We start from the raw sequence: 15,529 nt of genomic DNA on the forward strand, positions 1-15,529 counted from the left end.
AGTAGGTACAACGTAGTGCTTGAGAGCATTGATTATGGAGACTATTTAAATACTGGCTCCATAACTTAATAGCTGTGGGACCCACGTTGTTACTTAGCTTCTGTCTGCTTTAATTTACTCATCTGTAAACTTGGGATAACATACTTCCTCATAAGGTTGGTGTGAAGACCAAGTGAATTAACTATCGTTTAAAGCACTTACAAAAGTGCCGCGCACCACCGAGATATGCATCCGTTCTCTTTTATTATTATTAGACTCAAAACACTATAGTAGTTCTAATGAGAGGGGTAAGAATAAAAAATCCAGGCATCTGCGTAGAGCCACACATAAAAGCAACGTAAGAGTGGAAGCGGAATGAAAACATGCTAAAGCCAGGTACAAGCCACAAGCGGGGGTCCACAGGAAGAAATGGTTAATTCTGAAGAGAGTGAATGCAGGAAGTTACAGGAGAAATAACGTTTGAACAGAGTTTAAGAACAAGCAGGACTTCAACAAGTGGCTAATAAGACACAAGGAACCTGCTAAAGATCTTAGCAAAGGCACAAAGATTACCATCGTGTTGCTCGTTTCTTCCTACTTTGTAGAAGTAACCTCTGGCGAACACAGGTGGTAGCAGAGCATGCTTATCAAGTAAAATACCACGAGGCAGTAAGGAACGACAGAGGTAACAGTAACAATAATAATTCACCCCAAGGTACTCAACTGGGAAAAGGAAATACATAGGAGCGATGTCGTTAAGAAAGCCAGGACGCATATGGCCCCGTCGCCGCACTACTCTCGTCTAGGGGTCAACAGTGGAGTCGAGACTTGAAGCTTGCACGCGGCGGAACAGCGTCCCTCTCAGGCGGCGGACGGTCTAGGAAAGCGCTCGAGGAGACCTAGCGTGAGAACTACAACTCTCGCCGAGCCCGAGGGCGAGCTGCTGCGTAACTTCCGCTTCCGCCACCTGCCCCTCGCACTTCACTCGGACCCTACCCGAGAGCGGTCCGGCGCGTGACCCCGCGTGACTGGGGCGCGCAAGCCGAGAGGCCCTGGAAGCGGGACTTTGGGACCCCATTGGAAGAAAGGCAACCAGAAAAGGCGAAACTAGACAACCTCGATAGTGATTGGAGCTGATGGAACGAGGGCGGAGCTAAAATCCCAGAATATAGGCCAATCAGAGTTTAAGATTATCAGGGAGACCGGGAAGGGAAAGGGGCAAAATGGTTCTTTGGTCACATGCCGCGGGGTCTGGTGGGAGGAGCGGTTGCCCAGCGGCCTCTTGGCGCTTCCTGTTTCCGGTTCCCGGAGCGGGGCACATCCAGGCGCTAGGGGGAACGCTGGCCTGTGAAACTAGCTTTGGGACCGGGGTCTGCGGCCGGCCCCTAGCTGGCCCCGTCTCCCATCCCCAGACGGGTATTCACGGGGGATTCTGAGCTTTGGCTGCTCCAGTTCCCCGCGACACGTGAGTGTGAGGGGCGTGGAGGAGGAGGCGGGCTGGGGTGCGCTCACACTTAAGCGTCTATGACAGGAGCCGGAATCGCAATGGCTCCCTTGACCATGGTTCTAGCCAAAGATCTGGCTGAGGAGCCCTAAGAGTAGAATAGGGGCGGAGGCGTAAGGGCGGAGAGTCACGGAGTTCCGAAAGGTGTGAGGGAGAAAGGACTTCCAAAACCAGAGAGGAGATTTATGATACTTGGAAAGCAGGGAAAGGAAGATAACCCCGAGTATGGAGTCCGTTGGAGGTGTTCGTGGATTTATTTGTAGGAGGAATTTTGGCCTGCATCACGGTGGGAGGTCAAGTGGCATCATTTGGAGAAGGTATGGCTCCAAGCACTTGGAAAGTCGGGACACTGGACAGAGCGAGAATTTCTAGCACCCTGGGAGAGGTTTGAGGGGGATGCGACTGTGATATGGATAAGAGTGGCTGATGTACGGATTATCATGTGTTCCTCGTTGTGGCGAGCTTCCGCTCTTGGGACAAAGCCGCTACTTCTCTGAGGCTCCTTCTCTCTTGAGTTCTTCAAGCATTAGGCCTTTTAGCCAATTGGGATTGCTTTTCTAAAAATGTAGGCTGCTGGAGAAAAAGGGATAAGGACTGCTACGTCAGAAAGGAGCCAGCGGGAAGACAGTAGAAATTCCACTGGAAAAATGGCCATGGCTGTCTTACCAGATGGGGAAGTGAGTGCTACAGAGGCCCAGTGGTGTAAGCTGCTTCCCAATTGCTGGCTTAGTCATTGGCCACCCTAATAAAGGAGAATTTTTAGCATTGCCAAATGAAATAGATGTGTCGTTAGAGAGTAAGAAAATTGAAAGAGATTTTTCAAGATCATAAAATCCTGCTCCTTATTTCCAAAGTATATAGACAAATTCTTGTACGTTGATAATCTAATTGTAGCATATTAAAAGGGGACTACCCAACCCTTCTATTTCCTTCTCTGCCTGATTGTTGCACTCCTAGGTTTGTAAGTTTTCCAGCAGTTATCTTTATGCCACGAATCGTCTAAATTGCCCCAGTAACTTCACACACATTTAATATCTGTGTAATGTACAGCAAGTAATCTAACAACTAATTCTGTAAAGCATCAGTTTTCTCATTTTAAAGTATGAAAAATTATACCTCTTTTTCTGGGTTGTGAAGATTAATGAACATAATCTAGGTAAAACGTTTAGCGCATATGCCACTGAATCAAAGAGAAGCAGCTTAAATTTAAAGCGAAGCCTTAAGCAGGAAAGAAGAATACAGTATCAATTTATTATCCTAACTTTTTGAATAATAAGCAAATAAAAGATAGTTCAACTAAACTAATGGCTGAGGTGTTTAACTTTTCATTCCTTCCTAATTTTGTGAGATTTCTTGTTCTAATTTAGGAAAAGAAATCATCAACTGTCAGTTTTTAATTAGGTCCCGAGAGACTGTAAAGGAAAATGGCAGGCTAAGTCAGTCTAGGAAAAGGAGCCTCCTATTTCTTTTTAGTGAGTCAGCTGGTCAAGTTGTGTGTTGAGCAGTGGGTTAACTTAGGGAAGATGGGAGTTGGAAGTCTAAGTTCTTTATTTCACCACCTATTCAGTCAACTGTGAGGAATCACTTCCCCTTCACTTCTTAGTAGGAAAAAAAGAAAAGAACCCACCGTTTTGGTTGCCTACTTTCATCTCCAAAAAGTTATTATGCACATAGTGGAAATATACATGTAGTGACAGACCATGAACTCTGGAGCCAGACTCTCTGGCTAACTCCACTAGCTGTGTCTCAGTTTTCTTATTGGTAAAATAGCAACAATAATTGTATTTACGCATAAGGTTGTGAGGATTAATTAGTTATTTAATATATGTTAAGTGCTTTGAACAGCACCTGGCCCAAGGCAGTAGTCTATTGTTTCCTGCTGTTGTGTGGTTTCAATGCATTAAATGTGTTACGAGGGCCTTGGACCTCTTGGCTAGCTATGATTATTCTATGGCAACTACCATAATATTACAGTAGTGAATTGATGTTTGGGATACAGGAAGTCAAGTAGACAATTTCCCGGAATTTGTTGCTTTAGTGGGGTGTGGGAAATAGAAGGTCAGATGTTACTTTGTTTAGGGAAATGGGGAAAGTGCATTCAGGGTCAAGGTTGGAGCTTCCATTTTCCCATCTTCAAACTCATTAGTGCCCATGAAAATTCTGCCTGTTTCAAGTTTTATATTTCAAAAATGCGGTGGAGTAAGTGGACCAGCATGAAAAAGAACTAGAGAACTTTAAAGAATATTCATACCAAAGCCCAGATTTGCAGCGTTTTATTGTAAGAACTAGAGAACTTTAAAGAATATTCATACCAAAGCCCAGATTTGCAGCGTTTTATTGTAAGTGAGAAAAGTTTAGAAGAGTTAAATCAGGAAACCGCCCGTGATACTGTTGGAATAAACAAGTAGCGATGGCCTGAGGGATCATTAACAGATACCAGAGTGCAGTGTTTTGCAAGGGTAAATCAGTCTGTCCTGGATATGAGGATGGATTAGAGAAAACAAAATGTTAGGTTTTGGTGGGGTTTTTTTTTGCCAAAACCACAGTTACCTTTGCACCAACCTAGTAAGTTTGGGAAAGAGAGCTGTGTTTTCATTCCTAGAGCAGTACAAGCAGCAGGTGAATTGAATTTACTCAGTTGTAAAATGGCTTGGATGATTCCCAATTTGTTGTAATTGATTTGTAGCGTAAAAGACAACTGTTACTTATTGAAAGTCTAGAAACCCTTGAGACTTGTGACCTGTAGAGACCGAAGAGGTTTCAAAAGACTTCATCAAGCCATCAAACAGTAAAGAGGCAAGGATGGCTTCGCCCAAGCTTTCATCATTCTAAGTTTTCTTCATTTCCCTCTTCTCAACCTTGTAGTTTGTTCTGAAAGACTCACCTATACATTAGACTAAAAGTTAAATATAAATGAGTTTTCTGCTGCAGGTGCTCTTGTTAGAGATATTAAAATGTACCATGTGTTGCATGTGCCAGAGAATCGTCTACTTTCTGGATAGTCAAAATACCATCCATTTATTACACATTCATACGCTTTGTTTCTTTCCCCCTCTCTTGATCCTACCTGCCCTCCCCAACACACACTCTCTCCCAAAGGATGTTCCCTTTCTACAGCTGCTGGAGGACTGGACTGCTACTGCTGTTACTCCTGGCTGTGGCAGTGAGAGAATCCTGGCAGGCAGAAGAAAAAACTTGCGACTTGGTAGGAGAAAAGGGTAAAGAGTCAGAGAAAGAATTGGCTCTAGTGAAGAGGCTGAAACCACTGTTCAATAAAAGGTAAATGAGAAGAACCTTAAAGAGCTTGAGAAAATATTTATGTTAAGGTCTTTTCTTACTGATTTTATTTGGTAACGTGCTCTCTTTTATGATACGGAGCAAATTCTCAGCCCAGCTTTTAGTTGCCGTGTGCAGTTTTCTCATCTTTCACAGAAGAGTAGCTACTTCCAAGACTGGATCCAAGAGACTAGCTTGTAGAAATTTAAGCATTATTTGATACCTACATATAATAGGACTTTAGAAATATCGGATAAACATATTTAGGCTGACACGTCATTGTAAGTGTCAGGGATCTTCAGTGATATAAATCTGAAGTTGGTCCCTAAGAAACGAGACTATCCCCTGAACATGGGCCCTTATTCATTGGAACATGGTTACCAACAGGCATTCTAAAAATAACTAGAATATTGAGCTATCTTGGGTGGTGTATTTTAATAATTCATCATCAGCAATAAGGATGGTCTGTCAAGGTTATGAATATCTTAAAATTAAACAAATATTCACTCAGCCTTGACCTCAAGTAAATCGAGCATGTTGTTTGTTTTGCTTTAATTAAAGGAAAGGGATGCTGTTATCCTGAGGCTGATAGCTGGTAACTCTCCTCTTCTTTCTTCCCACTTCTCTTTACAGCTTTGAGAGCACTGTGGGCCAGGGTTCAGACACATACATCTACATCTTCAGGGTGTGCCGGGAAGCTGGCAACCACACTTCTGGGGCAGGCCTGGTGCAAATCAACAAAAGTAATGGGAAGGAGACAGTGGTAGGGAGACTCAACGAGACTCACATCTTCAACGGAAGTAAGAAAACTCCCCTTCCTACTATTGATTGACTAATTGATCCCAACCAATCCCTCTGACAATCCTGTATGTCTTGGCCCTTTCCAGTCTCTTCGGTATATCATGCGTGTGGTTCGGCACACCTGAGACTATAATATACCACAGGATGCCTTATTCCACAGCTCCTCTGTAAGTCACAGCTCAGGACAATTGTGCATTAAAATTAGTGGAAAACTTATGCAAAATTAAGACTCTAGCCAGAATTTTTTGTTGTTTTGAGATGGAGTCTCTCTCTGTCACCCAGCCTGGAGTGCAGTGGCACGATCTGCAACCTCAGCCTCCTGGGTTCAAGCGATTCTCCAGCCTCAGTCTCCCGAGTAGCTGGGACTACAGGTGTGTGCCATCACTCCCAGCTAATTTTTGTATATTTAGCAGAGACGGGGTTTCACAATGTTGGCCACGATGGTCTTGATCTCTTGACCTCATGATCTGCCCACCTCGGCCTCCCAGGGTGCTGGGATTACAGGCATGAACCACCGCTCCCAGCCAACTCTAGCCAGAATTCTATAGCCTAGAGTTCTTTTATTCACCCAAATACTTTCAATGAGTTTCACACTAGACTTAAAAATACCAACCAGCACCACTTTTCATCAAATTAATCAGAAGTTGACCAGTTAAATTTTAAGAGCTCAAACTTTTTTTTTTTTTTTGAGGCAGAGTCTTGCTCTGTCGCCTAGGCTGGAGTGCAGTGGCCAGATCTCAGCTCACTGCAAGCTCCGCCTCCCAGGTTTACGCCATTCTCCTGCCTCAGCCTCTCAAGTAGCTGGGACTACAGGCGCCAGCCACCATGCCCGGCTAGTTTTTTGTATTTTTTTTAGTAGAGAGGTCTCAATCTCCTGACCTTGTGATCCGCCCGTCTCGGCCTCCCAAAGTGCTGGGATTACAGGCTTGAGCCACCGCGCCCGGCCTTAAGAGCTCAAACTATTTTTGCAAACTACTCAGTCTGCAAAACTTTACCCACTGACTTTTGTGCTATGGTGGTGATATTTCTTAAAAGTCATATTGCTGGAGAGGACCATGTAAGCACCTATGGTCCAATTTCCTCCCATACAGATAAATAACTAAGTTATACACGGTAGCTATTTACTCCTGGTAAATAAAACACTAAAAAAATAACAAAAGGATTTGGGGCTAGAGGTCATGTGACTAGGTTCTCTTCCTATTTCCTAATCCTGTGACTGGAAAGTCATATCACCTTTTGACTTTATTTTCTCATATGCAAAACGAGGAGCTTTCCCCTCACAATTATTGAATCAAATGATATTTTGCAAAATAACTGAACACAGTAAATACCAAAGAGGAGATATGCATTCCAATCTTAAATATCCACTTTGAATTTATCTGGGGCTAAGTTGAAATCTTAGATGGGCTTACCCCTGCTGCTCAGCAATTGTATGGAACCTCTTTTTTTGCTTTTAGAAGGTATTCAGAAAATGAATCAGTGTTAAGGTATGGATCATAATTGGTTTTGCATTGTCAGCTGCCTACCTTTAATGTTAAAAATTAAGATTATTCTTAAATGAATATCCGATTCTTAAGGGAACACAAGTCTTTGTAAGCAAACAAGTTTAGCTTGGCATATCTGGTATACCGAGTTCATAGTGATGAGGGTTGTTTACTCATAACCAATTGCAGTGAATTACTCAGTTCCACTCTGCCGTACCACCCAGATCTGCCTCTGCTTTTCCCCCACGCCATAGTTCCATTTTCCTTGTCCCTCCTCAGGTAGCTGGATCATGCTGATCTATAAAGGGGGTGATGAGTATGACAACCACTGTGGCAAGGAGCGGCGGCGCGCAGTGGTGATGATCTCCTGCAATCGACATACCCTAGCGGTGAGGCACCCTGGGTTGTATAAGCCAACTGGGTTGTATAAGCCAAGGGAGGAGATTGAAAGGACTGACGTGAGGTGGGGGAGAATATCCAGAGGGGACACAATACATTGGAATGGACATTAGAATACTAGCAGCTCAGTTTCTCTCTGTGTCACACACGCATCTTCCATGGAAAATAGGCTGCTGAACTAGGAAGGAGCAGGTATTTTGGGGGTTTATTCTTTTGTTGCATAGGAGTCAAAACACTTTACCACCTAAATGTATTATGCCATCTCATCATCAGGACAATTTTAACCCTGTGTCTGAGGAGCGGGGCAAAGTCCAAGATTGTTTCTACCTCTTTGAGATGGATAGCAGCCTGGCCTGTTCCCCAGAGATTTCTCACCTCAGTGTGGGTTCTATCTTACTTGTCACGTGAGTATGCCTTATCAGAACAGACCTTCTTTCCTTTTGTTTTTAAGATCAGTAACTATATGGTGGTACAAATTGTACGTGTGTATATTATACTGTAATTGATGGGGATGACTTTTTAAATCCTCTGGCTATAAAATAATTCTGCCAGGTCACAGTGGCTCATGCCTGTAATCCCAACACTTTGGGAAGCCAAGGCATGTGGATCACCTAAGGTCAGGAGTTTGAGATCAGCCTGACCAACATGGTGAAACCCTGTCTCTACTAAAAATACAAAATTAGCCACGGTGGCGCATCGCCTATAATCCCAGCTACTTGGGAGGCTGAGGCAGTAGAATCACTTGAACCTGCGAGGTGGAGATTGCGGTGAGCTGAGGTCGCACCATTGTACTCCAGCCTGGGCAACAAGGGCAAAACTCTCTCAAAAAAAAAAAAAAAACTGACTATGCAAGTTTTTTTAAAATGAGATTTAATGTTTAGTTGCCGGTATAGATTTGCATTTGGAGGTGCTTTTTTCCCCTGCTGGAGGACTAGGCAATTTTTATATTATTTCTCATTCGATTATCAGAACTTTTAGAGAAATGGAATCATATACTTAACAGTGATTATTCTTGGCCATAGTCAGAATCACACCCTGTCACATTTTGTCTTGGACTGACAGCACTCTAATTGGTTTTCTAAGAGTTACCAGTCCCCTTTTTCATTTAGTGTCACTACTCATTTTTCCTTTTCAGGGAATGTATCTTAGGAAACAGCTAACAATAAATACAGAGGTTATCCTGAGTTTTACTATTTCTCAGTTCTTAAGTATAGATTTCTTTCTTTCTCTACAGGTTTGCGTCACTGGTTGCTGTTTATGTTGTTGGGGGGTTCCTATACCAGCGACTGGTGGTGGGAGCCAAAGGAATGGAGCAGTTTCCTCACTTAGCCTTCTGGCAGGATCTTGGCAATCTGGTAGCAGTAAGTAACAGGGCAGCTGGTTGAATTTGTAGCCTGCAAACAAGGCTGGGTGACCAACCATCCTGGTTTGCTCACAATGAGGGGGTTCCTGGGACACAGGACATCGAGTGCCAAAACCACAAAAGTCCCAGTAAACAAGACGGTTGCCCTAGTACAGAGTAGTAAGTGGCATAGCATCCGTTTCTGGCCTTGGTAAGAAATTGCTGAAAGAGCAACATTGGTTTTTTTTTTGTTTTTTTTTGAGACAGAGTCTCGCTCTGTCACCCAGGCTGGAATGCAGTGGCCAGATCTCAGCTCACTGCAAACTCTGCCTCCCAGGTTCACGCCATTCTCCTGCCTCAGCCTCCCGAGTAGCTGGGACTACAGGCGCCCGCCACCTCGTCAGGCTAGTTTTTTGTATTTTTTAGTAGAGAAGGGGTTTCACTGTGTTAGCCAGGATGGTGTCGATCTCCTGACCTCATGATCCGCCCGTCTCGGCCTCCCAAAGTGCTGGGATTACAGGCTTGAGCCGCCGCGCCCAGCCAACCAACACTGTTGATGACCAGGTGGGCTCTTCTAAATCTGATATAGCTTTTAAGTGGGCCTGGGTGGGAAGAAGGTGAGCCCTAAAAAGAAACTTTTTCTCCTGTTGTCCCAAACTGAATTTAGGCTGATTGTCAGATCTTTTAGGTTTTCTCATTATCCCTGTAGAAAACCAATTCTTGCCACATTCCTAGACCATAAGTACACTTTCTCATACCCTAAAGTTGGATGCTCCAAATTTACTATTTTTTTTTTCTCCCCTACAGGATGGCTGTGACTTTGTCTGCCGTTCTAAACCTCGGAATGTGCCTGCAGCATATCGTGGTGTGGGGGATGACCAGCTGGGGGAGGAGTCAGAAGAAAGGGATGACCATTTATTACCAATGTAGATTGCACTTTATATGTCCAGCCTCTTCCTCAGTCCCCCAAACCAAAGCTACACAGCCAGATTTCTCAAGCAGTCTCAACTCCAGTCTCTCATCTCACCCTTAACTATTGCTCTTGCTTTCCAGTTTGCTTTTGATTTGCATCTTCTCACTAGTAAAACTGCCTTCGCTTTGTTTCTTATTTTCTGTTTTTTCTCTAGAGAGGTACAGTTGTAAGTCAGACTTAATAGGGCCTGTGAAAACAGGCTTTTGCATTGTCTCTTGACATCAGAAGGTACAACAGGCATATGGGCAAACTGGTGTGGCAGGCTCACTGGCCCTTTGTTTTTTAAACACGTTTTCACAAGTTTTTGAGACACTGGATTTCTTTAATTAAAAAAAAAAATGCCAAGAAACATTATTTATACAGGTTTGATTGCTTTCATGTTGTTATTCTGTACCCTATAGTAGTCTCCATGAGAATCTGGTATTTCTTGCTGCTTGGAACTACTTTGCAGTGATTACTTGGTTGCAGTCCAAGTACTCTCGTTTAGTCTGAGCCTGGAGATCTTCTAGTCTTGCATCTCCCACCTCTGGGATTAGGACAGGAAAAATGTGAAATTTCCCTTTACAGGATTATACGGTACCATCACATCATTTGTAGAAATTGGGGTGACTGTATAGCTGGGATTGGGCCATGGATTGTGGTCTTATCTGTCCACATACAGCCAAAATGCCTCTCCAGAAATCCAGTCCACTGGAAAGGAAAACTGGAACTCCTGTGCCACAGGGGTTCCAGAAAAGGGAAGTCACTTTACCTTGCAGTGGTGGGATCCTGATGTCTTTCTTCCATTTGTAGTAAAAGCTGGTAAAGCTTTTCTTACTCCTGGTTCCCTATACCAGTATTTCTAAACATGTGTCGCACTTTCTCCACAGGCATGTGGTTTTGACCTTTTTTTCAATCTTCTGGAAAGGGAATGGAAGCAGAAGTGGGACATCGAGGGCTCTGCTGTCCTCTGCGCTGGGTGTGGACTGCTGCTGCACCTGTCCCTTCTGCTGGCTCAGGGAAGTGTCTTCTTGCCCACATTTCTGTGGGGAAAGGTTTTTAATCCTCTGATGCTTCCATCTTCCTGTTTAGGCCATGTGCCCAGAAACCTGGACTGATCTTTCTTAATAGTGAACCCCTGGGCCACTGAAGAGTAACATGGCTCCACTGGACACAAAAGAGGAATGGAATCAATAGGCAGGGGGCCTTTTATAATAAGCCTTAGGAAAAGAAAATGAAACTATTTCATCTTTGGACTTTTCAATACTATTGGAGTGATTTTTTCTTTCTAAACAAGGAAAATAATGTTACAAAAGCATCTTTTTTGTTATTTGTTTGCATCCCTCCCCCCACACCCTGATGTTTTAAAATGAAGAAAAAAAACATCACTTTTTGTACAAAAACTTGTAATGATTAAAAAACAAACAAAACATATTGGCCTAGTCATTTGTGTGAACGTGGGCAAAGACTGGAATAGAGTAAGACAACTGAAACCAATTTTCATCCTTTTACTGAGGAAAAAAATATTTAATATTTTTGTTGTAGAAGGAATGGTGCCTAAGGCAGGTACTTATACTCGTGACCTCAGCCCCACGCACTCTGGTTTTATACAGCTATAGGACAGAGCAGAGTTGGAACTGAAAAGTAGGGTACAAAATAACAAATTGGAGGGGAACAGTGGGATGCAGAAAGAATGAGCAGCCACATATGCCCCAGTCAAATACTTTAGTCCCTGCAGCATAAGAAAGATGCCAACCAAGTCTCTACACTGGCTGGGGATCCTGCTGGGAGAAAAGACTCAATCACAAGGGAGTGACAACAAAGAGAAAACTCTGAGCCACAGCTACACTGGCAGGGGGTGTACCAGATTTTGCTACTTGTGTCACACAAGCTAGAAAAACCCTACCTCTCCCATTGGGCAGGCAACCTAACATTCCACCCCGTTTCTTGCCTTACCATACTATGTATTCCCCCTCCTGGAGAATTAAGACCTGGCCTAAATGCTCCATTCCAGGATAAGGCTGAGCAGTCCTAGTTCTCTAGACTGCCTCTTTTATAAAGATTGGATTAAGGTAGGTGGAAATGGTGAGAATTGTAAAGATTTTACAAAATAAAGTAGAACCCAGAGAAAATGTCAAAGCTGCCGCCATGTAGCACCAGCAACCAATTCTTGCACTTCTCTTCCCTGTCTCGGTAATCCCCTACAGAAGGTTACATGATTGGAATAGCTCCTTCTTCCCTGCAAAGTCTCTGCTGGTACCAGGTTATAACCTGGACAGTGGGGAGTGTCTGCCTTAGGCTGGTTTGTGCAAGAGGGCCACCTTAGGTCTCCTTGAGGACATTTATCTTGGCGCAGATCTTGAGGGCAGGGCCCAGCTTGATGTTCATGGCACTCATAAGATGTTCTTCTTTAAGTAATAAAAGGGCCTGTCCATCAATCTCCTGTGAGCGAAATTCCTCCGCAATCTCTTGGCAGCCTAGAAGAAATGGTGAGAACACGTAGATAGTGCCAGATGATAGGAGGAGGGAAACTAAATGAAACTGAGGTCTAGCAATGATTAACTCCAAAGTACTTGTCCTAAATTCAGTAATACGAAGTCAGATGGCAAGCTTTAAAAGGAAAATGAAATTAGAAAGAACTGGCTATTTAAAAAATGGCAGAGGCTCACACCTATAATCCCAGCATTTTGGGAGACCAGGGTAGGCAGATCCCTTGAGCCCAGGAGTTGACCATCCTGGGCAACGTGGCAAAACCTTGACTCTATAAACATACAAAAATTAGCTGGGCATGGTGGTGCATGCCTATAGTCCCAGCTACTTGGGAAGCTGAGGCAGGTGGATCATTTGAGCCCAGGATGCAGAGGTTGCAGTGTGCCAAAATTCATGCCCCAGCACTCCAGCCTGGGCAACAGAGTAAGACTGTCTCAAAACAACAACAACAACAACAAAGCCAAGGTCCAAGATCAAGAAAGGAAAAGCAACTCAATTGTTCAACCACAGAAATAACTTCATTCAAATAGCGTGGAGACGGGGGAAAGGGAGAGAACAAAAAAGCATGTTTTCTTTCATACTGGCAAAACGATTCTTTGTGATCTTTTTGTTTAAGGGCCCAGAATTGAGACAAATAGCAAGAAGGGTAGGGTGATTTTCATTTCTGGAGAAAACTCTTTGTCAAGAATAGCACATAGGCTGAGTGCGGTGGCTCACACCTATAATCCCAGCACTTTGGGAGGCCAAGGCAGAAGCATCTCTTGAGCCCAGGACTCCAAGACCAGCCTGGGCAACATAGGGAAACCCTGTCTCTGTTTAAAACAAACAAACAAACAAACAAGACTAGCAAACAAGCCCTCTTTGAAGAGTGGGGCAACAACAGCCACTTAGTTTCTAATACCCTGCTCCACTGAAAAAAAATTTTCTCCATGGTAGGTATCATAGTTAATTACACATAAAAAGTATTTCATCCAAAAATTTAGCGAGAAATACAGCTACATCATGAAATATGAGAACCAAACACTGTAAAATTGCTGACACTATAGAAGATAATATCAACCCAGAAAAAAATTAGGAAGTCAACTTGAATAAATATTAGGAGTAGAGCCACTATATTAGCATTCAAGCTCCTACTGCTTTAAAGTCAATTACTTTCCCTCTTATCAAGGCCCCCGTGGGATGACGTAAGGAAAACAACCTGGGTTCTGAAGAGAGGGTCAGTACCTTGGAGAGAAGCAATAAACTCGTACACCTCCTCTACACTCCAACGGCTGGGATTACTGGACAGGAACACAGGGTTGATGCCATGTAATTCAGGTGTAGGTGGAGCTGTATTGGGATTCCCCAGATCGCGTTCTCCATGCCCAGCTCTTACTGATAAAGGCCCAGGAGATGTTGGAGAGAGTGCTTCATCATAACTGGAATTATCTGAACCTCGGCTAGAGTCTTCTTGACCCTACAGGGAAAACAGCAAACCAGTGAGGTCAGTGTCAAAGGTTTATTCCCCTCTCTCTCTTCCCAAACCACCCTGGGTTGGGCGTAGAAGAAAAACTAATCTTACCACATATGAAATAAGCAGCACTTTATTTGCAAATGCCCAAAATCTACTCTCAAGTGGCTTTCAAAAAGAAACTGTATCACCTCCTTGATTCTCCCTGTGACCTAACAATTGATCTAGATTTTCTCTACTGAAGTACAGTGTAAGGATTAATGGATATATGAACCAGTAGTTAGGTAAGAGGTCCAGAGACAAAGGGGGTCAGGATCTCTTGGAATTTGGGGTAATGCAATCAATGTGAAACCACAGTTCTCATCTCACGCCCTTACCTGGGCAAATGAATTGCCCCGTAGGGAAAGAAAAAAGACCCACTTTAAAGGCATCTGGCTCTGCAACAAGCAGCTCACCCGGTGGCACTTGCCCTGAATCTTGGCACGGGCAATGTCAGAGGAGCTGCGGCGGGGTCCACGCCTGCGAACGCGAGCATAGTTGGCTTCTTGAAACTCTTTCATTTTTTTCCTCTTCAGCCGGAACTGATGGCTACAGCTCACATTGTACCTACAGGACAGGGCACATACAGGATGTCAATAGTGACACAGAAGACTACCCTGCTCTAAATGTGAATTGCTGCTTATGAGCTGATTTGGGGAAGGGAATAAAAGCAAGGAGGCAGACATAAAATATCAGCTATGAGACGATCCTGGGGAAGGGGTGCAACATTAGATGGAGATATCAGTGCTGAGGGCAAGGAGGAGGGTGCCCAGAGTACCTCTTAGCGCAAGTCATGGAGCAGAACCTCTTAGAGCCACGAAACTGCTCTGCGGGGGCGTACTTCCCACAGTACTCGCACTTCAGGAGATTCGCCTTCTTATCTAACTCTAAAAAACAAGGCATTGCTGGACAGTCACCATGGGTTTCTGCTGCCCCTCAAGCAATCATTAGGCTCAGAGCTGGATTCTAAAATTACTCTCAGGGTTTACCCCCAAAAACCTACACAACCCAGTTGAGAATCCCTAAAACACAAAGTTCAAAATCTAAAACCATGAAGACATGTCCCTTGAGAACTTTATGACGTCTTCCTGATCTTAAGCCAAACTCTTTCCATTTTAGATGTCTTACTAGTTTCATCCTAATTCACACTCTTAGATTTCAGATTCAACTCCTGAGGAACTAATTACTAATGCTAGAAAGATATAAGATCCATCTACCACAAGGATTTCCAAAAGCACGGGGAAAATGTAAATAAGAGTCCTTAAGACAGATTATAAAATCTAGAATAAGGAGAACTGGAAATTAAAGATATAAACGTCCTATTTTAGATCATCTTTTGAAAAAAAAAAAAAATGTTTTTGAGACCAGGTCTCACTCTGTCATCCGGGCTGGACTGCCGTGTCCCTATCTTGGATCACTGCAACCTCCACCTCCCCAGCTCAAGCGATCCTCCCACCTTGGCTTCCCAAGTAGCTGGGACTACAGGCACGTGCCACAATGCCCGTTAATTTTTGTAGAGATAAGGTTTCGCTATGTTGCTCAGGCTGGTCTCAAACTCCTGAGCTCAAGAAATCCACTGGTCTTGGTCTCCCAAAGTGGTGAAATTATAGGTGAGAGTCATCACACTCAGCCAAAAAATACATCTATAGAGTAAAGAATAATTCAAGGGCTGGGTGCGGTGGCTCATGCCTGCAATCCCAGCACTTCAGGAGGCCGAGGTGGGCAGATCACCTGAGGTGGGGAGTTGGAGACTAGCCTGACCAACACGCAGAAACCCCGTTTCTACTAAAAACACAAAAATTAGCCGGGTGTG

At 43.8% G+C, this 15,529-nt stretch overlaps 2 protein-coding genes across 7 annotated transcripts in view; one reads left to right on the top strand and one right to left on the bottom strand.

Moving 5' to 3' along the window:
- Positions 1–976: 976 nt before the first annotated feature.
- On the top strand, positions 977–11,171 carry M6PR (mannose-6-phosphate receptor (cation dependent)). 3 transcript variants are annotated; one of them, XM_011953391.1, is made up of 7 exons: positions 977–1,444; positions 4,583–4,762; positions 5,393–5,559; positions 7,324–7,433; positions 7,717–7,847; positions 8,678–8,808; positions 9,593–11,167. In XM_011953391.1, exons 2-7 carry the CDS (start codon positions 4,584–4,586, stop codon positions 9,601–9,603), a joined length of 729 nt encoding a protein of 242 aa, XP_011808781.1. In that variant the 5' UTR covers positions 977–1,444; position 4,583; the 3' UTR covers positions 9,604–11,167. The 3 variants fall into 3 exon arrangements, with proteins under 3 accessions (XP_011808781.1, XP_011808772.1, XP_011808786.1); XM_011953382.1 differs by having other exon boundaries at positions 8,678–8,804; XM_011953396.1 differs by lacking the exons at positions 7,717–7,847; positions 8,678–8,808 and having other exon boundaries at positions 9,593–11,171.
- The window catches only part of PHC1 (polyhomeotic homolog 1 (Drosophila)), a 26,675-nt gene continuing 22,279 nt past the window's right edge, over positions 11,134–15,529 (bottom strand). For all 4 annotated transcript variants that reach the window (XM_011953360.1, XM_011953350.1, XM_011953341.1 and 1 more), the window contains 4 exons: positions 14,495–14,603; positions 14,133–14,283; positions 13,452–13,683; positions 11,134–12,214 (listed from right to left, as the gene is read on the bottom strand). In XM_011953360.1, the coding sequence (XP_011808750.1) occupies positions 12,060–12,214; positions 13,452–13,683; positions 14,133–14,283; positions 14,495–14,603 (647 nt within the window). In that variant the 3' untranslated portion in view covers positions 11,134–12,059. The remainder of the gene's footprint in view (positions 12,215–13,451; positions 13,684–14,132; positions 14,284–14,494; positions 14,604–15,529) is intronic.

Source organism: Colobus angolensis, unplaced genomic scaffold (genome assembly GCF_000951035.1).
Source record: "Colobus angolensis palliatus isolate OR3802 unplaced genomic scaffold, Cang.pa_1.0 Scaffold11, whole genome shotgun sequence".
Classification (NCBI taxonomy): Eukaryota; Metazoa; Chordata; class Mammalia; order Primates; family Cercopithecidae; genus Colobus; species Colobus angolensis.

What these genes read in the sequence shown, in the direction of transcription:
- M6PR (XM_011953382.1), top strand. Translation starts at nt 4,584, where the DNA reads ATGTTCCCTTTCTACAGCTGCTGGAGGACTGGACTGCTACTGCTGTTA. An exon ending in AAACCACTGTTCAATAAAAG is followed by an intron (nt 4,763 to 5,392) that starts GTAAATGAGAAG and finishes TTCTCTTTACAG; the next exon opens with CTTTGAGAGCACTGTGGGCC. An exon ending in GACTCACATCTTCAACGGAA is followed by an intron (nt 5,560 to 7,323) that starts GTAAGAAAACTC and finishes GTCCCTCCTCAG; the next exon opens with GTAGCTGGATCATGCTGATC.